The sequence below is a fragment of the Neopsephotus bourkii genome, unplaced genomic scaffold, assembly GCF_033783945.1.
Source record: "Neopsephotus bourkii isolate Nb327-2 ecotype Australia unplaced genomic scaffold, CSIRO-AGI_Nbou_v1 NB_846, whole genome shotgun sequence".
Classification (NCBI taxonomy): Eukaryota; Metazoa; Chordata; class Aves; order Psittaciformes; family Psittacidae; genus Neopsephotus; species Neopsephotus bourkii.
The window spans coordinates 315,814-339,973 of NW_026901342.1; the positions used below are offsets into that span (position 1 = coordinate 315,814).

General features: G+C 42.8%; 1 protein-coding gene across 1 annotated transcript in view; it reads left to right on the forward strand.

Annotated features, from left to right (window-relative positions):
• Positions 1-16,562: 16,562 nt before the first annotated feature.
• Positions 16,563-24,160, forward strand: part of APCDD1 (APC down-regulated 1) — a 28,080-nt gene continuing 20,482 nt past the window's right edge. The window contains exon 1 of the mRNA XM_061356285.1: positions 16,563-16,720. Within this exon, the coding sequence (XP_061212269.1) occupies positions 16,663-16,720 (58 nt within the window). The 5' untranslated portion in view covers positions 16,563-16,662. The remainder of the gene's footprint in view (positions 16,721-24,160) is intronic.

Below are 24,160 nucleotides of genomic sequence, written 5' to 3' on the forward strand. Positions count from 1 at the left end.
TCCCTACCAGGAATCACTAAACAGAATAGGCTGGAAATGAAATGACCAAGCACGGGTACAACAGAGGTCCATAAATCAGACATGTGTGTCATGGGGGGACCAAGCTGGGCACAATGGGAGTACTGTCTCCTCTGGCAGACACCAGGGGCATAGCATGAAGCGAGAAGGTGGCAGGTGGAAAACAAAGGAAAGACAGAAGCTCTGCACGCAACATGTCTTTAAGCAATGGAGTACTTTGCCTCAAGTTGCCATGGATACCAGGGCTTTCAAAAAGCAACCAATTTCATGAAACAAAGGTTTGCATGGTACTGCTGCATTTTACAGATGCAACTTCCAGCTCCGAGGGGAGATTGAGCCCCAGATTGCTGGCTGGTAGGAGAAAATACCAGGCCAGTACCACTCACTAAGCACTAAGCCCTGTTCTTATTTTACCTAGGCATCCATGGCTCACCAACATTAGAGAGAGGACCCCAGGTTAGACAGCTGCCTGGTCCAACCAGCACTGCCATTTCTACATTCCTCTTTTCCATCTTTGATGACAAAAACTATTTTTAGTGCCAAATTTCTGCTAGCATCTCAATCACCTCATATCCAAGTTACCTGCCAACCGTCTTGTGAGAACAGCTGGCTTTAGAAACTCTTCTTCCAACATTTCTGTCCTTCACCTTTAACACAGAACGTGACCCTTCTGGAGACAGGTCTTCTGTGGCATCATCTGAGGAATGTCCCGGTCGTTATAAAGAACTTCACATGTACCGGAGTCAAGGGGAACATGCTTGATGACAGACTTTGGTACTGACACTGCAGTGTACGGAAGGTGTGTAAAAAATAGATAGATTAATCCACAGAATACCTAAATCCCCATGCTCTGGGGACTTCATCAGCATGACATGTCAGAGCAGAATGACCAAAGGACAGGTTGGGCTGAACCCAACCTGTAAGTTTAAAGCTAAAGAGAAGAATTTCAAATAAAACAAAAACAAAACCAGAAAATAATCCTGCTTTGGAACTTGATGATCTTAAGGTCCTTTCCAACCCTAACTGTTCTATGATTCTATGATTCTATGTCCTGCATAAATGTTTGTATGGTATTTCAGAGCTATATTGCATTATCATGTCCTCCATGGTGGAGAAAAGTAATTAATAAAAAACCACAACAGCAAACTTCTTGTCGACAAAACTCCTGTTGCAGAGGAATTGAGTAAACATATTTGATTGTCAGGATGAACTATTAGATTTTCAAGATTTTCTAACTGTAATTAAAAATTCAGGGCCTGTCCACTTTTTTGTCTTGTTTACTTAGACTCAAACATTCCCCCATCTGTTCAAAAAAGATACTTTTAAATTTATTTATACCCACTGAAAGCATAAACACCAATGCAGCAACAACAGAGCATCCAACAACAATACTGGTTACTAAATTTGACAGGGTCAAGCTAATAAATCCTGTAGGTTGTTTAATAAGTATTCATCTAAAAAAGGTCTTATTCTGGACTCATCCCAAACTTCAGCTTTTCAGAAGACTCTTAAAATAGGCCTTCCATGCCACTGAGACATCCTGCACTGAGAACTGGCTCTGCTTGGAAAAGAATAGGGCAATATGGACTGCTTGACATGAAGAACTAAATATTCTGGATTTTATTTCTGGAACTGTCACCAAACCATCGTATAATTGAGTCAGCAGGATGGCATGCATTTTTTCAATTAAAGAGGACTTTCTTCCATCAAAAAATGTGATTTTTGTAGACATAGACTTTTGATCTTTGTGTTTTTTAAGGAATCCCAACTGACTTTTTATTATTATTTAAAAGCTTTGACATTTGCTACTTTAAAAGCCCAAGAAAAATCTCAATCATCTCTCTGTTATCTTTGTTTAAGTTTTTCTTTGCATTAGAAAGAAAAAGGTCATAAAAAGGGGACAAGAAAAGAACAATCAATACTTTTATCTTTCTATACTCAATTCTAGAAAACTAATAAAAGACCAAAGGCGTCAATCAAAAATTGTTTAAAATGCAGCTTAAATGACACAATTTTTTTTTTTTTCCATTTAAATAGTCAAAGTACTAAACTGAATCTGGTTGTAAGTCTGGGAACATGGGGACAATGCAGTCCTGGACTCATCGTGCTCTGCATCCCTCAGAGTATACCCCTTGGGATACCACCTGACACTTCGCCAGTCCTTCCTTATGCTGCTGGCAATGGCATAGACATGATCTTCTCATGCTACAGAGTGACTGGGCTGAGCTGTAGCCATTTTTTGGGCAGATGAGTTCCCTGGTCAGGGTCACCAAGTGACCAGAGAGTGGCTCGTGCTGGCCAAAAGCTGCTTTCCCAGATGGGACCAAGCATACAAAGGCAGAAAATCCAGCTCAGTTTTTTCAGTGCCTGCCTGTTAAATTACAGACCCTATATCTGGGAAGGCTAAATTGAACTTCCCATTTTCCACCATGAGGGCAGGTTGGTCCTGGCCCCAGGGATGCCAGTGGCCATATTATGGGGAACAGACAGCTACTGGAAGGATTCCCCAGGAGGATAGCCTGGGAGAACTGCCTGTCCCCCATGCTCTCACCATCCCATAGTATGCTGGCCTCCTGTAGTGCAAAACCCTAGTAAAGGCAAATCCATTCTTCCATGAGAACACAGCTGATGCTAGCCTCTGTAAATGCTCCATGTGTGTGTGCTTCATGCCTGAGTGAATAGAATCATAGAATCAGCTAGGCTGGAAAAGACCTTTAAGATCATCAAGTCCAAGAAATGTCAGAAATGATCACTGTCGAAACTGATGAAATTATGCACAATCTTAGGAGCTTCCAGAAAAGAAATAGGAATTTTTACAAACATCTAAGATAATATTTCATCAGAAATAAACTATGCAGATATGGGATCTTGCTTCGTTCTGTATAAAAGTACATATATTACACTGTTGATCCAATGCACTTAAGAAAGATAGGAAATAGACCTTAGTCAAAATTAATTTAGCTGTCTGACCTACAGAGTACATGTATGAAAATATATAGTATGCCTCATCTTTTCCTATATGTCTGTGACAATGCCTACCTACTCCTTAAGGTTATTATGAGAACATTTTAATATGATTGAATTTAATTCAGTGCTTTAGTGCTACTTACCTACAGCTGTAACAGTGAAATAGATGCATCATTTATACACATAACAGGGTTTCTCACACAGAGCCATGTCCTCCAGACACAGGTATAGATACTTCCCATATATATAGGATTATTCAAGAACTTGCACATTCAAGAATGGAACCTAAACTTTGTCTGTGGTGCTTAGCCAGTGCATTAGTATGTGCTGGACAATGATACTTGTTATTACTTATTGGTTCTCCGTTTTCTTATTCCTTATTAGCCTGATTTATTTTTCACAGTGATCAATCATTTCATAGAATAATGTGTCTTTTCTGAAAGGAATCACACATTAAATTTTTTTCTTTGTTTCTTTTTAGGATTGTACCACTATCTTCTAAATTTCCAAAAAAAAGCATGACTAGAATAAAAGACAGTTAAATTACATCCACATGGGTACTAATAATCAGTCTCTAAAGTCTCAGACAGTTGCCTAATCAAAACATGAAGCATATGGGAAAGAAGGGAGCCGAACACTGAAAAAACAGCAATTCCATACTTCAATTGTTTAGTCTGCACTGTTGAGGGGACATGAGCATAGGGATAGGAGGGCAAGAACTGGAAACCTAGTGCAATTATTTGGATGCATAATGATGTTAAAGGACCCACTGGCACATATAGACCAATATGGTATACACTTAGGTCTCTACTCTTCTAAACGCATCTATTAATTTTTGTTTCCTCTGTATCTGTACATGCAAAGGGTCCAGGACCTAATCTACTGTCATTGCACCCACAGCCTTGTGTAGAAGGCTGAACAGTATTACTCCTAGAAGCTTCATTAAGAGCTCAAAGTGCTTATAAATCATCATCTTTCCAAGGCCCCAAGGTAGGGTGTAATACACTGTGAAAAATGAGTCACATGGAGTGGGAATGGCTGCAAGAGTCCTTCAGCCTGACTGAGACTATTGAAAAAGGCAAAAGGTACGCTGCATCACTACTCAACCTGCTCCACTCTGAAATACCCATAGAACAGGATCCCTCATGATTCCCAGTTTGTGCATTTTACTAAGGGGCAATTTTAGCTGGGGAAAAGCAGAATTTTTTTTTCCACAACTGCAATTTACCATTTTCCTGCTTTCATTTCTACTCAGGCAGAGACAGTGAAAAAAAGTTGCTTTTTTCAAAGGCGACATTTGTTTGCTCTGACACAGATTTGGGTACGTTGATGGAAAAACAACGATTTTCTCTGTCCTCACCTTGCTCCCAGAACAAGCTTTCAAATCTGAGCTATCTTATCTGAGTGCAATCCAGAAAGGGCTGAGAAATTATGGTGTAACATGAAGTGATCCGATTTCCAGAGGAGAATCAGACCTCCACCCACTGCGCTATTCAGCTACTGCTGATTAATACATCAGGCAGCCAATCTCTACCATCAGCAGTAAGAAAGTATGGCAATTACAAAGTGATTTTCCCTGGTAGATCATAAAGCGATTGTCCCAGATGGGTAAGTACATCCTCTGCTCACCAGGAAGAATCTGGAATTGTTCCCATCTCAGAAGCAATGAAGTCTTGTAGACAAACAGTGCCGTGCATCTCAAAAAGCTTGGTATCAAGACTTAGCTGCAAGAACGGGGATAAATCATGTAGATTATATTTTAAATACTCACTAATTTGGGATGCCTCAGATGGAGTTATGTTTTTCTGTATGTTTAATACATGTGTTTTAAAGATGCATGGTTCCCTTGTACAAGAAGGACTCTGATCCCCAGACTCACTCTTTTAGCCCCAAGCCTCATCACTAGGTTCACAGAGGACATTTTCTGATAAGTAAAGTGAACTTCTCTGGCCTTTCACAGAAGTGGTGAAAAGTTAGTAATTTCTTGCTGAATTCTCTGAAAAACATATCTCACCTTAAAGTAGGGACCCAGCTAAGACAGCTCAGAAAATTACAAGTCAAGCCAGTGAAAACAACAGATTACACTGGAGAAAGTTCAGGAGTAGCATTTGCTGAAGTTCAACAGAACCTTTATCTTTAGTTTCTGAATTTATGTGATGAGGTTGTTCAGTTGAAATAATTATAAAAGCTTATATGGGTGTCGTGGTTTAAACACAGCCAGCCAGCTCATTCACTCACTCCTCACCTTTCCTCCCTCTTTCTTTCCTTCCCCCTACCCCATTCCCCGCTCCCAGAGGGATGGGGAGAAAAATCTAAAGAATGTAACTCCCACGGGTTGAGATAAGAACAGCCCAGTAACTAAGGTATAACACAAACCACTGCTGCTACCACCAATAATAATAATGATGAGGGAAATAACAAGGGAAGAGAACACGATACCACCTGCTGAAACGAGTCCGACCCAGAAGACCCTGTGTCCTTTTGGGTAAGTCCCATTTACCTCCCTGGGCACGACATGCTGTGGTATGGAATACCTCTTTGGCTAGTTTGAGTCAGGTGTCCTGTCTCTGCTTCCTCCCGGCTTCCTCTCCTCTCTGGCAGAGCATGAGGCTCAGAAAGTTCTTGGTCAGGGTAAACATTACTGAGCAGCAACTAAAAACATCGGTGTTATCAACTCTGCTCCCAGGCCAAAAGTCAAAACACAGCACTGCCCAGCTACTAAGAAGGAGAAAAATGACTGCTACTGCTGAACCCAGGACAATGGGTTAATGTTCACTGAACGCAGACACAGCCTGCAAAAATTTCTTACAATGGCAGCGCCTTTCCAAACAGATGTTTTATTTTAGTTTTACAAACCCAAGCTGTTTAATCTTGTGACACGATCTACAGTTTGGACATAAAAGGATTTGGCACAGATACATATATTTATGTATATGTGTGTGTATGTATATATATATACACACAAACACATATATGGACATACACATACTTAAGATATAGCCTAAGTGTTTTAACACTAATATTCATATGCAGAATAGAAATATTAGCAGGAGAATATAATGTAGTTGGTATGATAAATTGTACCCCATCCTGCTTAGTGCTTCTTCAGCCACAAATGTTTACCAAGAGTCCTTCATCAGCAGATAAGTATTTCTTTACAGAAAGCTTATAAAACTGCACACTAAAGTGTGAACTGTGACCACATCTCTGAGATGTTACCTCCCTATATCATCATAATAAAGTATTTTTTGCCTATAAGTGTTTTGAACTGTCTCTGCTCTGTACAAGTGTCTGAGACTGTTTAGCTAAATCCTGTTTTCTTCAACTTCAAGCAAGAAGTGACTATGCTATTAATTAAAAGCCGCCTGTTACACAAGAGGTCAGGCTAGACCAGGGGTCCCTGGGTGGTGTCATCAGAGAGAGAAAAAGGGCCAAGCTCTTACAACATAAAGTCAAGGTATGAAAAAAGAGTGCAGATACAAAAGCACAGGACCAGTAAGGGCTCCATCTGCTCTTAAAGTCTGTCTTGCATTGCTGCAATACAGGCAAATTTCCTTGAAACTTTGACTGTGGAAACGTGCCTCCATTCCCACCATTATCATTCATACCTTCTTGGAGGCAAGATGCAAAGCATACGTTAAAACTTAGGACTTTGAAAATTAACACTTCAAGCCATTTCAGACCCCAAACAGCTCCTAGCTAGCATCAAGGAGGCATAAAAGTGGGTTAAAGAAACCCAGTTGTTCCCTGTCCCAACTAACAGGGAGGATTAAAATGTTGGCACTGTTTTCTAAAACTATTGTGCAATTTTTCATTCTGTGTCAGATGTGACCAATTTTAAATGCAGCCCATCACAACTCATGCTCAAGCCTGAACCATTGCAACTTCTCCTACTTTAACTTTCGAATATACAGACAAACACCCATACAATGACCTAGAAAACTGAGGGCAGGGCCTGCTTTCTGTTGCAGGCAAACACCCCAATAGTATTTCATTGCTATTCCATCATATTGGATGTGATCAAAAATTTCTACAGCAGCCTCAGGGAACATCTCCTCCTTCTTCTCCTTTCAGTGGGAATGAATCTCCTTCTCTACTCACAAATTATTTTAGAAGCATTTAATTTGTGATAATTTAAATTTTTCATGAGTACACCTTTCAAAGTCAGATTCTGAAAAGTTTTGCAAGAAATAAGTATGCCTGTGAGATTCAGCCCACAGAAATTAAGTGAGATAACCAGCATAATGCTAGTTCATGGCTGAGCTAGTACTGGAACTTGAGAGTCCTGCTTCTAAGTTCTCTGATGTGAGATTGTATGAATTTGAAAAGATAGGCATCTTGGACTCCCAGAAGAAAGTGCTCCAGAAGAAATAAATCACTGTCAGAAGTGGGTGAGATTCCACTGAAGTCATGCCATGGGTGAGTTGAGCAATTCATCTTCAAAGAAGTTCATTGCATCTTATCTCCAGGAAGATATTAATGATATTAATGGCACATTTATGCAATGTAAGTTTCAACATGCAAATTATCTTTATTAAGATATTTCTTTCAGTTGTTTGCACTTGCTTTCAGCCTGAACTATAAAAGATTTGTCACTGGCCTTAAAACCTACCCCACTTCGGTTGAAACCAAAGGTGAAATTCCCATACTGCAGTATGAAACTACTGAGCTGTATAAACCTGGACAAAATCTGGAACAACATACTTGGTAGGAGAGGTACCCTTGAAAACTGGAAAAGCAAGTAAAGGGATAAGTACTTTCATTATCATCAGTGTTGGTAAAAGGTAGGCTAATTGCTAGCTATCCTTTATTTAAGGACCGCTGCGCATCTCTGTTCCTGGGATACAAGTTATCCTGCCTATCATGCTATAAGGCATTCCCAGTGCTTACATCTAGGAAATTGCACCGACGAATAAGGAACACACAGCTCTTCAGAGCAAACTTCTGTATTGTCAAGATGCTCAAAACCAAATATAAGCAAGTAAAAGAAAGTTCAGGGAGCTCCCACATGAGCTACAGGCTCATGTCAGACAGGAATGAGATGAGTAATAACAGTTTGGTAATGGCTGATCATGAAAGCATGTGAGCAATTAAATTACACTTCTCTCAAGTTCTTGATTTCCCAATCTTGATGTTCAAGGGAGGAGAGAAAGTATTAGTGGTGGAGTGTCTTGAAGAGGGCCCTTTACACTCAGCTGTCTCTACTCCTCTTCCCCTTCCCCTGTATTCCTTGGAGGTGTTAGCCCGTAGGAATGTGGGCCCTGTTGTAGTAGCATCGTCATAAAATAGTATCATACAATGATAAAAGCAGTCAGTAGCTACAGAAAGGCATTCTGTTTCACACTCTGTGAGTGAAATGTTAGCTCCTATCCACTGCTTGCGTCTCTGTGTGCTCCCTCTCTCCCCCCAGGAAAACAAAAATCCACAAGGCATATCTGATATGACCTGAGGAATTTGTATGAACTTCACCTCTCCCTTTTCTTTCAAAACAGCTCTTCTCGTCACAGGCAGCTTGCTCCCATTCACACTCAACAAGGCTCAGAAGAAAATTCTGCTCCCCACACGTGTGTCAGTGTAGGGCCACCGACCGATCATTCAATCTGACCACATTATCTTCCTCCAGATCTGGAAGAGTAGGGACCACAATGAAAGCAACAGCAGCAGCTGTCTGCCCTTTGATTCACAATGGAGGCAACCTCTGCAAAATGCTCCTTTAGAAGTATCTCAGGGAGTTTACCACACTTGCATGATGAGCAGGGAGTGCTGTGTGCAAACTCTTTCACGTCAGACGATTGCTACCAAATGGTATTTTTCTTTCTGTAGGATGATGGGGAACAGCTCAGTAATTAAAGAATGGGCTGCAGGGGATATTTTTTGTAACTTGATAGCTTTAAGATCGCTGAATTATCTGCCAGAAGTAAGTCGCACACATGTGTGGTTATAGTTGGAGTAGCCACAATTATTCCAATGGGAAAACCAGTTCCACGAGTCACCTGCACATGAGGTGTTTATTTGTGTGTACATGTGTCCAACAGAGAAAGAGTGGTGTGAGGGTCAGCATGCTTGGCTGCCTGCTGCGTGGTCCACATCTCTGCTCTCTGCTTTTGTCCAAGAGCATCCCATGTGCACAGCCCCCTTCTGCAAAAGGCAATGCAGGTGTATGTCCCTTTTGTGGTTTTTACAACCCTCCACGCGTACATGTTCCTTGCTGGTGCAAGGCTAGGCAGCAGTGTGAAGGGAAGGAGCTGAGAGGGGGGCTGTGGAAGTGACTGCTGGAGTTCCCAGGGGTGCAGCCAGAGGGTGGGATAAGGATAAAGGGCTTCCGTGCTGCTGTTAATTTTTCCCATGGCAGGAAGAGAAGGTACTTCTATGTGCTGTTTGACACATGTCAATTGTAACTTTGTCCAGATCAAACATAGAAGGCAGGAGATGAGGTATGACATCCTCTCTGAACACAGAGACCATGTGATGATCAGCGTAGCTGTCTATAGTAGACAAAGATGCAAAAAGGGACAGTGTATCTCCCTGTTACCCTGGGCGGTTACTCACTAGCTGTTTTCTAGAGCTTAAATAGCACCAGCCCTAGAAAACACAGAGGTGACTTGCACCAGCCTGGCTGTTATATTCCTGCTTCTCGTACCAAGTACGGAAACAGGAGAGGAAAGAAACATGCCAGAACTCAGATGGTTGTTGTCTTCCCCTTACTTCTTCCCTTGTCTTTTTATCATCTACAACTATAATTTAGCAACTGCTCTGAGAAACTTGGCCCTTCTCTCCAAGAAGGTGCTGGTAATATTTTCTCAGCAGATAAGCAGTTTTCCTACAGGACCTGGCAGCTTTTAAGTAGCCTAGAGAACACCTTACAGCTGCGGACAGGACTGTCTGGAAAGATTGCAGTTTAATTCAGGCAATCAGCAATCTGGCTGGCTGCACAGGGATTTGAAGAGCATATGCTCGTATAATGCACTATCCAGATGTTTCAAAGACTTTATGCATATAGAAAACAGGCATATTTTATACATATATACATACTGTATATGTACATACATCACCTATACAAAGGTATGTATATAACATACATTTTACATTGATAAATAGATGGAAATAAAGAAAAGAATTTAAAACTTATTACAGTTGATTTGGAATACTCTGAGATGATGTATGTACAGGCTGCCCCGTATAGGTTGTACAGTCTCCCAACTTCAAGATATTCAAAAGCCATCTGGACATGATCTCAGGCAGTTGGCTCTAGGTGGCCCTTCTTGAGCAGGGGAGTTGGACCAGATGACCTCCAAAGGTCCCTTCTGACAGCAACTGCCCCATAATATTTCTTACTTAAACACATATAAATGCTGTTCTATCTGTAGGTGAAATCCCACCCCAAGTTAAAATTCACATTGTACATGCATTGCTTTTTGTTCATGAAGTTATCCACAGATTTGTACTTTTTTCCCACTGCTGGAGAAACTGAGGCCCCGAAAAAAAAATCAACTTGCACTGGCCTTGCATATCAAGCCAGAGAAGAAGCTTTTCCCTGGCCTCTCTTCCACCCTGGCTTCCAAGACTAGAAATGGTAACTCTCCAAGACTTCTTGCTGCTTATTCCTTTTCCACCTCCTTATTTTCAAACTATTTGGGAAAAAATATGCTTCTATGTTTCTTGGAGCCAACTGTGCCCTCAGTGGCCATGCTGACACCTGATTATGTTTGAAAGTGCATGGAAGTGGTATTCTTTTGCTGAAAGATGATGGTTAGCCCCCTTTGAGAAGAAGCTTTGATAAAATGCACTTAACATACAAGTGGTTTTGAGAGCCAGTACCCTGACTAAAACTCAGTGAATGTTCTGAACAAGAATCAGCTTTGCAATGAATGAAGAAAAAATATCTGCACGAGGGTATGTTTGAGACATCTGCAGAACTCCAACACTGTCATACCTGCAATTCGAGATCAAGACTGAAAGTGGCTGCTGTAATCTCACACTGAGAAATAACCAACCTTAGCATGAGAATGAGACTGCATACAAGCCAACCAAATTGCCACTACAAAACCCAGGGGCACTGTGAGACACAGTCATACTTCCAACTTGTGTTTGGCCATTTGTGTATCTAAGACACATTACAAGAGACCTATCACCAAATACAAAACCTCAACAAAACCACGACAGAAAATTTCCCACCCACTCCCTCAAGGTAACACTCAGGATACACTGATTCTAGCTGGCCACTTGGGTCAGCCACAAGCAGAAGGGCTTCCTCCTCTCCTCGCTGAGGAATGGGTCTATCTGTAACAGCACTGTGTGGAATACGTTCAATTGTCCAACCTTAGTCGTTCCCCCCACCCCGCTTCAGAAGTTTGCCAAGTGGAAGGAAGACCATGGCCAGTGCTCTGTGACGGATGAAAATCCTGTTTCCCCAAGGATGTTATTAACTTGGAGAAGCATTGGCCCCAGAAGGACTGCAAGAAGAATATAAACTAAGAAAGTAGTTCCCAGGTGCATTATCTGCTACTTGATACCCTTACACAAGCTTGGCAGGCCATGTTAATCCATTTTTCAGTTTGGAAACAAAACCTGCTTCGTCGGATGGTTTATAAAAAATTGCCAGAACTTCCATTTTCTCTGAGAAATTAATCAAAACCAATTTTAACTTCACTCTGAGACAACATAAGCAGTAATGAACAGCACCATATATGTGTTTAAATTTTTCCAGAAGTTTTCTTTTGTCTTCAGCAATGGAAACCGTCATTAGCCCAGTCGGTTGCACAGCGCTGCAGAGCAGGAAGATACATGGAGGGCATTTTCGCCGAGACTCCAACAGATTTTCAATCTGCTGTTTCAGCCCTGCGGCATGGTTTGTTGTGTTGTTGGGGTTTTTAAAGTTACAATATCAGAAAGCCACTGTGCAAACAATAGAAGGCACAAACACCATTTATGAAGACATTTTTACCACCCTCATTTTCATGGTATTTGAGTGCCAAGGACGAATGAAATGAACAGCACTGGAGAGGGTTAGGATGGCTGCTCATACATACACTGGATGAAGAAATACCTTTGGCCTCCATCTGCTGTGCTTCCAGATGAATGCCATCAGTGTACAACAAGCACTAGTTGTTCCAGCTGGCATTTCCAACAGTGTTGTCCAGGTCCTCATCCAGCCCTTGCTATACTCAATGGCAAGACCCCCGCCAAGCTTGCTGGGAGCTGGACCCAGCCCTAAAGCTCTGGTTGCAACAACAGCACCATGAAATTGTCTGTGCTCATAGAAAAGTAATTCTACACAGAGAAGTTCCTCTTTGGCTCTGAACAATCAAATCACAAGCACATTTTAAATGCCAGAAACAAACAAGTGGAGAAACAAGAAGGAGAGACCTTATTTTATGGAAAGCCATTTGCTTTGCTTGAATTCTCCACATCCTTCTTTGATTTCTTTGGGATGGCCCAAGCTCTGCAGGGTCTACTCTTCTTGTTTTATACCTTTATTCCCACCTATTTTTCAAACCAGTGTAGAAAAACTAAAGAAAAGAATTAATAAATGCTTCAGATAGCTATATTTTTGTGAAACCAGCAAGTCTGTTCTAGCAAATAGGTCTATGTGTGTATACATGTCTCTGCATGTATCTGAAAAATAGAGAGAAAAGAGCCTATCTTTGCCACAAGATCTACATTTTTGCTATGTTTGGTCTGTATTTTCTATGCCTGCTACCAGCCAGCAGAGCTTCAACATGTGCTTTGTGTCTTAGATGAATAAAATAAATCCATTTCCAAAATATACTTCTCACACTAGTTTTCTACCTAAACAAGGGAAAGCAATAAAGAATAGACCTCTGTGGTAACTGGTGGCACCTCAGAGTCACAGTTTGCAGGTCAGCATTACCACAGGTACATGCTTGAGAAAACTAAACCCAGATTGAGCATTCCTCAAAGTAATAGTGAAATTCCAGTGGCTGCATTGAAGATTAAATCTCTGGTAGAGAAAGGTGAAATACTCTGAGCAATTTGGGAGCTGAACACCTAGAAAATATTGTCAAAGGTTCTTTAAGTTGCTTTTTTTTTTAATAAGGAATAAGAAAAAGATCAGCAGCTTAAACAGCTTAAGTCTAAAAGTATAAAAATGATAGGCGCAGTAACTGACAAACCCTGCTATACCCCACAAGCTATAACATTTTCAGTACAAATCAAAAGGAAAAACAAACCAATTGCCATTTGTTTTACATCATAAAGCAGTTTAACTTCTCCCTCAAACAGCTGAAGCCAAAATAAGAGTCACATAGTGCATATTTCTATATACTGGACAGGCTCTAGGCTCCTCTTGTGGATTCTACCCCAAGCTGGACATGTCGGAAAACTTCTCTCCAAGTCTTTGCTGAATTTGATGAATTTGTCACGGACAATTCACAAATAGAAATCTGTCAGACACTTGTTTCTTTTCAAATTAGTAACCCCACTCCTTTCCAATAAATTTTTATGGCCCACTCCTTTGAGAACATATTGTCTTTTTTAAAACATAATATAGCCATTAGCAAATCATAGTTGTGGCACCACCAAAGCATTACCAAGTCCAAGAGTGCTGCCCCATCCCCTTCTTCTCCATGAAGAATAAAGCATCCTCCTGCTTGCTGCCTCTGTTCTTTCCCATCCTCTCTCTCTTTAAAGTTTCTTTCACCACCAGATTGGCATTGGCGGACAGCCAACCAGCCGGCACTTTAGCTAGAGAAGTGCTATGCTGATATGCCTGTATCTTTGAAGTGTCACACAACAAGTCCAACAAGTTAGTTTTCTTCCTATTTTAATACTTTTTGCAGAGGCCCCCAGCCACAAAGTATATCTCCCACCAGTTTTGGTGGTGTTTTAGTTTCTTTTCAACACAGCTGTTTTCTGCGCAAACTTCTGCTGGACGACTTCCTGTTTGAAATGCTTTAACCCTGATGATATTTTTGAGGCTAAGAGATGCCTTTATAAATGGTTTTACATTATACCTGCGTTAGGTATATAGGCTGCCCCAGGAGCCCAAGTTCAGAAAGTCATGGTTGGATTGGTTAATACAATTTTTAATGAGCACTGATGTGACATGCTGCTTAGATCAAAGTGCAAAGAGCTGTTATTTGCCGCTGCTTCCCATTACAGCATATTCTGAACAGGGGCACAGTAATGAAACAAGTAGGACTGGCTGCATTAAAAAAATAAAAAATCTGTGCCTCACGCTGAAAAAGACCCATACCCTTAAAATAACACAAAATTAAAAAGACAAGTAAATGACAAAATACAGACTGTTGTTTTTGGCAGGTTGTCCTGTGTCTGAACCCATTGGGTATTGATTTCATTTTATTTCATTACCACATCTGAAGCTGCACTGATAGTAAATCACAAGTGACGCCTAATTTACCAAGTTGGCCAATGGTCACTGCTCTTTCCTCTTATGAAAAGCTGTTAGTGATGCTGCCATGGGGGGCTGTCACTTCCCAAGGGAGAAACCATCAGCTTTTGGGATAATTGATTTTGGGGATAAACTACTTTTTGCAAGCAATTCTGAGCATCACCTTTCTGTATTGCTTGATCTGGGGATGGTAAAGCAGCTTGTGTCTCCTTTCATATGTTGCTGCTTTCATACAGTTACACTTCAAAACTGCTAGTCCCTCATTACTGCTCATGGCAATGCTGGCTTACCTTTTACATTCAGGTAAATAGCAGGTGACTTACATTAGGAGCCTCCTCACGCACGGTATTACCCGTATCCCTGCCAAACATGTGAGACTTTTCAAGCTGGCTTCTTCCACCAGGCAGGACCCCTTCATTATGATCTAGTGCACATGGCCAACACATCAATCCCCTTTCCCACATACGCTGCCTTTCACTTCTTTTATCACCTATGTGCACACCCAGCATTATCTCACTGAGCACCCTGGCAGGAAAAGTCCCTTAGGAGAGGCAAGCATCACACACAGATCTGAAGTACATCGCAGGTACTACAAGCATCAGAAATACGGGTGCTTGCACTGTATTCAGGCAAACACTGTTTTACTTGCTCACTGGATCTGCTTCTCTTACTGAACCTACAGGTGAAGAAAAACTACCTGGGTGTGTCTGCTGCTGTAGGATTGTTACAAGTGGCAAAATCAGAATTTTGTCCCGGATTAGTCCTGAAAGTGGCTTTTTCCAAATGCACTGCATCTAACAGCATGAATCACCACCCTTCACATGCGTGCATGACAAATACCTCCGCGGCAACTACAGGAATGGGTTGAAGATGAGCAAGCAATATTGGGTAAGGGTATTTTTACAGCTTTACCCAGTGTTACTTGCTCATGTTCATATACACCTGTTTCTTGAAGGATGTTGGTTTTCCCTGTGCACCTCTCACCAGGTCACTGCGAGGATATCTGACCACTACTGGCTTGTGCAGATCGCCACCAAGTGCTCTGGAAACCACCCTTTCAGGCTTGAAAAATGTTTGTGTGAAGGCACAAGCATAATCCTGAGAATCCAAGGTACTGGAGCTCTAATTCTGACTCACCACTAACTTGTTTCTGTCTCTGTTTCCTCCCCATGTATGTGAGGAAGGTTAAATTTATTCTTCCTTCTCAAGGGAGTTGGAAGGAATCGTCGTATTTCTTTTTAACCATGCAGCAATTCAACACTTCAGCTTTGTTAAGCTGTTCGAAGCTCAGTTATGTTGATTTTCTCAACATTTCCTCCAATTTGTACACATTCTTAGTCATGAGGCCTTCCAGCTGAGCCCAGGAGTCCAAGCACACACTAGAAAACACGATGTTCAGAGGACACCACAGACGAAATCCTCGTGCTTAAACTGAGGCACGAGTCACTCACATGTGCAATGTTAAATCCACACGTGTTTGCATGATCAGGGCCTAAGACAAGACTAAAAAGCAAAACTAATCAATACCAGACACGCGAAGAAGCCTTCAGGAGGGTGCAGCACCAATGAGGGAACCTTGACGTTTATTTTTATCTTCTAAACCGCCTGACTGAGGTGGAAGCCGTAACCACACCGAGGTTTCTTTTCGAGGCAAGGACGCACTACAGCTTTCCCCCTCCCCAGCTCACGGCCTCAGCGGCGAGGACCTGCCCGCAGGGCAGCAGGATTCGGGCACCCCCACTTCCCTCCCTGCTCGGGCGCTGTCCCCGCACCTGAGGACGGCTCCATGGCCCCGCACGCCCTCAAACACCTCCTCCAGCCCCCTCTGGCACATCCTCCCCGCCGCCCCATCCCACCACACAAGCTTTCCCCGCTGCCAGCCCCGGCGGGGTCCCGTTCCTCCGACGGGGGAGCGGTGTCCGGCGGGGCCGCCCCCCTCCCCGCCCCGGGAGAGTCCCCACCTCCGACCCCTCCTCCTCCTCCTGCTGGAAGGGGAAATATGAAGCGGAGCTGCCGCTGCGCTCTGTGGAGACGGTGAGGGAGGGAGGCAGCGGCGGCGGAGAGGGTACCTTCGGGCACCGAGCGGCGGCTGAGCCGGAGCGCTGCTGGGGCTGTGCGCGGGGCGGGAGCCCTAAGGAGCGGCGGTCCCCGGCCCCGGAGGGTGCCCGGCGGTGCGGGCCCCGCCAGCCGCCTGCCCCCCAGCGCCGGGCCGTGGGCTGCCCGCGGCGGCGCTGAGGCGCGGGCGGCGCGGCGGGAGGCGGCATCCGGGGCGAAGGAGCTGGGAAGGGGAGCGACGCGGCGGGGAGATGTCCGCCCCGTACGGCAGCCTGATGAGATACCTGTTCCCAGCCCTGCTGCTGCACGGTGAGTGCGGGCCAGAGCCCGAGGGCTACGCGTGGTGGCCCCGGAAAGCCGGCCGAGTTGCGGGAGGCAGAGGGTCGCGGGTGTATGCTCTCGCCCGACGTGGCTGCGGGAGCTGGGTCCCGTTTGCTCGGGAGGAGGAAAGCTCCCTATGGATGCCGAAGCGGCCAGAGACTGGTTCGTTCTACCTGACCCCCCCTCGTTGTCGGTACCTCTTCGCACATCGTGGGGGTGCGGCGCGGAGCGACACCCAGCCGGGGCGGGGGAAATCGCGCAGGAAGCGCTCCGCTCCGAAGTTCGGGTCGACGGAGTTAGGTTGCACTCTTGAAGGTGCTTGGACGGAGCAGCTGGTCCGGGCACCTCACACAGAGATGTTTTACCCAGCTCCGGCTAGGGACTGGCTCTAACGAACTCCGGGGAGCTTAGGGGAGACATCCCGCGGGACCCACGTTTCACCTGCGGGAGAGGAAGAGGGGTTTGCCATGGAGGTGTTAGCTGGGAAGCCTTTGGCGCAGGGTATGCCGGCACCGGGTCGTGTACCCAACTACAGACGTTTTGCTGAAGAGCACAGAGGTTCTGGGTGTCATTATGCCCAGTCCTGCTGTGACTTTCAGCTTAGCCCTAGACTGACATTTCACTGAAACTGCACAGTAGGCAAAATTTTAGTGAGAAAAGCCAGCGTGTTTGAACTTATACTTTAAAGTTCTGCTTGTAAATCCATATTTAGGCATTTAGGCACTCTACACAGATAACGCATCTTTCCAGAAAGCCAGTGGCCTTCAAGAACTTCTGAAAAGGAGGCTATTTAATGAGCTGCTTAGATATGTCTAACATTTGGCAGCCAGATTTGAACTCTGGGCACAATATTGTTCTGAAAGTGTGTCAGTCTACTCAGTTACAGCATCATTTTGAAGTGTTCCTAATTCTGAAGTACTGTAGCATCCATCCTTCTTCAGTTCAATTTTTTAGGACCCCAAGCTAACTCATAAAACTCTTCTTTTTTTCTAACTGTTACAATGCAAGTGACCTACATGGATTCAGTGTGAGATCTGTGAGCTGGGGTAAGGATTTCAGAGCAATTCCTGGGGTTGACTTTGTGTAGCAGGGATTGTCTCTCCCTGTGTTTGTACAAGTGCTAAGCATACAGATGGTATTTAATAAATAATAAAGAGCATGGGCTTCTGATTGTGTATTTTGTTCTGAGAAAGAAAGAGCAGGAGACCCTGTTCCCCAGGAGGTGGTTTTATACCGGTCTCACAGCTCAGCCGTGAAATCCGGAGAGCACAGAAACGTGTTTAGCTGAGCCAGACCTGCCAGGACGCCAGAGGTGTTCTTTAAAATTCTGTGATCTGAGATGTAGAAGTCGAAATGGGAGGTTTGAAGTTAGAGGGTAAGGAGAGGAGGTGTAATTACAGGGTTGGACTCCCCAGCTCATCTGCTTGGAATTACAGAGCAGAGCTGAACCCTGGCTGGAGCAGGAAACAAATCAGGGCCAGTGATCAGATCAAAACAGCAGCTGCTAAAAGAGGATGAAGGAGGAAAATCATCTATTTCTTCCATCTGCAGTTGCATTTCACCAAATAACATAAACTTAAGTTCATGTAGAAAGAACTCAGCACCTTGTGTATAAAGACAAGCACCCCAGTAGTGCAGTTTGGATCTGAGCTTCCAACGCTGGGAAACTACTGCCCTCTTAGAAACTTGAAAATGACATCAGTGGCATATAATGCATTGAAATCTAGCTTGTCTAAATGTATTTACCCCATTAGCTTTAACTTGGCCTAGAGCTTTTCCCTTTGTGCTATGGAGTCAATAGGAACATACTTCTATTCATACTTCTAGTCAGCAGCTAGTCTGAATATGTAAGAATAACCAGCAGTCCCAGGGGATCACAGTGTTAAGCCTCTTTACAGCACACAATGTTTTCTTTTGCATTTCTATTGCACATGGCAATTTAAGGGTTAAAAGTGAGTGAGTGTGTGTGGGTGGTTGAGGATTTTTACGGCTTAAAGCTTTATAACACAAGTTAAAATGTCCTGTAAGGCTAAAGCTTCAGTTTTCATTACATGGAGAAATGCCTACTTTAGCATCACTGAATTGAAATTTGGAAAAACTTGTCTTCATTAATCAAAATGAAACCTGTACAGTGTCAAAAAAAAGAAAAAAAAGGTTTGCAGCTGGAAGTTGTCCATTATCACTGTTTTCTTTGCTTGGACAAAAAGCCACAGAAGTTTCAGATGTCAAATGCTAAGATCATTCAGCTCCAGAAAAAGTGATTAATGGAGGCTATGTTCAAGTGGATTCAAAACAAATTTGGCTAATTTCACTTGTAAATGTAAATTTTTTTACAAATACAGATGCTAGGAAGAAACTTGAGGGTATTTCTGATTACATTACTGTTAGAGTAATGAATTGGAAACTTTAAAACAGTTTGTTGATAATGGAAATAGTACGAATAAAGATAATAAAGACAGGACTGCTAGGCTTTTCAGAGAAAAACTGTTTATGCTTTAAAAGTTCTCTGGCAATATTGCTTAAATTAGTTACATGAGTGTTTTATTTCAAAATCTGTTCAGGAAAATAGTAAGTAAAAGTATTGGAAGACACAAATATCTGTTAACCTTAAAATGGGCAAATATTCTGCTTCATGCTAGAGGCATATGTGGTCTGTTCCCTTAGAAAATAACTGCATTTGGAAATTTGGAAGACAATAAAGAGAAAAAGAGGGGAGAACACATTGCTTAGTGTAAGTCTTGTGGAGTTTGCAGGGAGAGTTAGAAGATGGACTCAGTCTTACAATTTCGTCGGTGTAAATTTGATTTCACTCATCTCTGTAGCTTGACTGTGGGCTAAGTGTGGTATGATATAGGTTTCATGGATAGTGAGGGCAATTTTTGCTCTCTATATGACATCTGTATAAGGTAGGCTGACATGCAATGAGGGCCAAAATTAGCCTCGACCATGCTGAAGGCAAATATTTTCAGCTATTCAAGGCAAGGCTAGTACTTTATTACTGATGGGATTATATGCAGGAAGATTGTTTACAGTTGTCTTTGTGCAGACACAAATCCCATCTGTGCTATGGGCTATTCCACCTGAATAAATGCCAGTGCCAAGGTGTGGGTGGAGGACAGGGCAGAGGTCTTCAGGCTGTGCAGCAGATGTCTCTGACAGAGAGCAGATGTTTCCTCCAAAGAGGGCAAGACCAAACTACCGCCAATATTGAACTGTGCTTAGAGCCCAGTGCTGCACCCGATGGTGCCAGTGGCAGAGTTCCTAGTGCCCTGAAGGGAGGTGGGTTTTAACCCTTTGGGGTGTCATAAGGAAGCCCATGCTCCAGGCAATGGTGTTTCACCCTCCACATGTAGCAGTAGTCATCCCAATTAAGAGACAAACTTCAATTTAGCAGAGGTTATGCCTGTGTAGCTGCTTCGCTCTTAGTTCTCTGACCTCTTCCAAGATGGGGCACTAAGTAAAGACTGAGCTGTAAGATAGCAGAGAACCTCAATGGTGGGCCTGTCAGCCTTGGAGGAGATACTTTTTAGCTGTTCCATCTAAATATACTTTAGATCTCTCGTCAGGATCTTCAACACTCTGAAACATTGGAGTCTCCTTGAAAGCTCTACCTGGAAACTCTGTATGCCCAAGAAAAGCAACAGGTACATGTGAAAGGAAATCATTGTCCTGTCTGCTTCCATGGCCATAAAACTTTGCTTTCCTTTCCCGACCCTTTTGTTTGCAGTAGCTAATTTAGGTTCTAGTCCTGCGAGAACTCTTTGAAGTTTCAAGTGCAGGGAAAACACTGGTAAACATAGACTGAGGCTTGGAAACAGGACATTATATTCTCCATAGCAATTATGTAAATTTGTGCTGAAGCTAAAAGCTTGTCACAGGCATTATCTAACGCTGTCCCACATCAGGACAGAGCGTAATCCAAATATCTATTTATTTAATTGTGCAGGGCAGCTGTCCAGATAAGGAAAACTATAAACTTAATCCAGCCAGTTATTCATTATCTGTTGCAAGGTTTTTTAAGTTTCAAACAAGTTCTGACTTGAAGAGTTTGCTGCAGAAATAAAGCACGGATGTTAAAATGTTTCTATCACAGATGAAGCCATCACGTAGTTTGAACTTGTACTATCACTTGAGCTTGTTTTAATTTGTAATAAAATTGTGTGCTTCTGGATTTACATTGCCACAAGTGAAAGAAAACATGAAGTGGTTTCTGCTGAGCAATCCCAGTCTAAATAGAAGGCTTGAACCCTATTTCCAGGTAACATTTATTCTCCCATTTAGCAAAGGGTGAACCTGCTGATCACCTAACAGCTTGGAGTCTGGTTTGAAGCACTACACTTGGACATGGTGGAAGTCATGGTTTACATTCTGGTAGAGGTGTTCATTAAACTGATTAAATCTAAACAGTTTATTTGCATTATACTTTTGCAATCTGTCATAAAACAGAATTTGGCCAGGAAGTTTGGGCAGGAACTATAAGAATTTGTGTTCAAGCACAACTCTACTTATCATTACCCATGTTGCAATTGTACATTATTTGCATACTATTTTTCAGAAACCCAAAACATTTATTCCAACGTCTTGGAGTTTTTTGCAGAAATGTTGGCAGAGATCTTTGTCGTAGCCGGTTTTGAAACATGTTTTAGGTAACGGGCTGCCAACAGATTGCCCTTTCAAGATTTTTATTTCACTCCCAGCTATGTGCAGAAACCTTTGACGAATTTGAAAGTAACCTATCTTCCTTTAACAATTATTTTTATCTTGAATGGTTGTTCCCACATCAGATACAGGTTTATAGGTGAATTCCCACATCATATACAGATTTATAGGTGAATTCCCACATCAGATACAGGTTTATAGGCGAACCTGAGAGCCTGAATACCTTATCTGGTATGGTGCGTGCTCCTATCCATGCCTTACCGGAGTGGCAGCTGTGCAGACCGCCACTTTCCCACTAAGATGGATGTTGTATCTGCCCCTGTAAAATGTGATCTGCGAGGTTCTGGGTTGGGAACCCCTGCTAGCCATAGCACCCCTTATGTTGTTTTCAATTAGTTTGGTTCTAAAGCTGTGATCTACACTGGTAGGGCTTGATTATGAAAGAGAAGCTGGATATCAACTCATCAGAAAATGCATTTCTTTTGCTTTGTTTTTCTAGCAGGCATTTCTGATGGATTCTGGAGTTTTCCTTTGGGGCTTCCTTCTTTACGTAAACTGCCAACATGGAGTGGGTGATACAGTCTTATGAGCTCTGGTTGTGGTGTAGCTGAAGTGAAAGCCAACCAGAGGCTTCACAGAGTTTGAGCCTTGTACAAAGGTTGGTTTTTGTTTGAAGTCTGCCACACTTTTCAGTAATAATGTGGTGGGTTTTTTATAATTTTTTTCTTAACAAGTGGGTAAGATTCCTTCATAACACACAAAAATTTGAAAGGCAGTCAGCTGGAGAGACCCGAGATACTCCGCTGAGCCTGAGATACTTACATGGCGTGTTATGGAGGTACTGAAACCTACCATCTGTCTGTGCTGTAGAGAATAGAAGACTTGGATCTCTTTGAATGAAAGTAGTGGCTCCAACTATGTTGTAACTGCATCTAGGCTCCAAAGCGGGTTTTAAAAGAGCCATGAAATTCTTTTCCCAGCTTCGTGAATGCACATTTTAACCTTGAGCCTTCCGAATTTAACATGGCCAAATGGATCTTTTAGAGTTAGAGGCACCATCCCTGCAAGACCTCAGCTTTGCAGAACACCTCATTGTGCACTGCCAAGGATGGAGCAGGGGGACACTGCACTGTCCTTGAGCACCCCTGCTAGGAAAAACACGGGAAGACAGTGTTCAATTTACTGCCGTGTGTGGGAAGTGCATCACCAGTCTTGGTATTTGATCTTCAGATGGTACAAGAGGAAGTTGTGACTCCTTTGTATGGTAGTCATATATACAGGACTGCATCAGTAAATTCAAAAGCATTGAAATGATTACTTGGTAAGGAAGAAGTCTGAGCTAAATTATTTCTTTGCCCCAGCAACAGAAATGTAGGTAAAGGTCCCACTGGTGTCTTTTAATTTTATGCCATAATTCATATTCTGATATACACATCCTATTTGTTCATGTTGCCTAGTAGGTATATGTTTTCTACATCCCTTTTTCTGTCTGCAGCCTTCCTTATGTTCTCATGCCTGTCTTGATTACCTGAACTTGTTCTTGTCTTCATTTGTCTCAGTTGGATGGATAGAGTCCCAAACAAATACCATCTTCGCAGGTACTGATCTCTGGGGCTGTCGAGGCAAATCTCCCTTCTGCCCTTCTGCCCATTTTCATTTGCAAGTTGCAGACAGAATTACACACATGTGACAGGGAGAGCTGGGACCCAAGTGCTTTAGAGCTATATCAAAGAAAAGACACTGTATAATACCACATAAAGTTTGAATCCTTTTCAAAAAAACCCTTCTTTTCATTACTTCCCCCAGGGAATAATTGGGAATGTATAATGTGGTTACAGCATTTTCTCCTTTGATATGTGCATATCCAAGATGGTATCCTCCCACAGAAGGATTTTTGCTTGGAGAAATGAAATGCCCAAGTACATTCAAATAAATAAATTGTGCCTTTTTAATTGTGTCTGCATTCATGAATCATATGACATGAGCTAAGCAAAATACAACTGCTTAAAAGCAAGTGGTATAATAAATATGCCTTGACAATAGCCACTTGAACCATTTCAAAGCCTCTTAATGGCAGATTTCAAATGCTTAATAACTTCAACTGGAAATGTAAATTTTCAAAGATTTTTTCATTGTGAGATAATTTGTCTGCAAGAGACATCCTGTCAGCTCTATTTGAAATTAGTAGCTCTGGGGAGTAGTGGAGTCACCATCCCTGGAAGTATTTAAAAAATATGTAGATGTGGCACTTAGGGACATCACTTAGTAGTTGGACTTGATGATCTTAAAGGTCTTTTCCAACCTAACCCATTCTATAATGGATACAGCCTCTGCCACGTACCTTGCAGGAGGTGTCTCTTCTGACCTAAAAGATGCTCTACCCCATGGACAGGAGTGCTCACTCCGTTTGAGAATGAGGTGCTGAAGTGGTGTGGGCTTTTTGAGTGTGTGAAGAAAAGCTCTCAGTCACTAGCTGTGATTCGTAACTACAAAAATACGTACACTGGTAAGCTCACCAGTACCTGGCTGAACTGGTTCTCCTGGTGATGTGAAGACTTGTGATATCCACCCCATACCCACAACACTTCAGATAAACCAAATAAGCCCAAGTTATTGAGAGTGTCGAGTGCTCCAGGAAAGACACAGCACGGCACAGAGCTGCTGTGCAGAGATGCTGGCTTCAGCACAGGAGGTTGTACCTCTGCATACATGAAGCACTGACCCTATCTAGTCAAATCCTGCTTCTCCAAAGATGTAGTCAGCTCCATC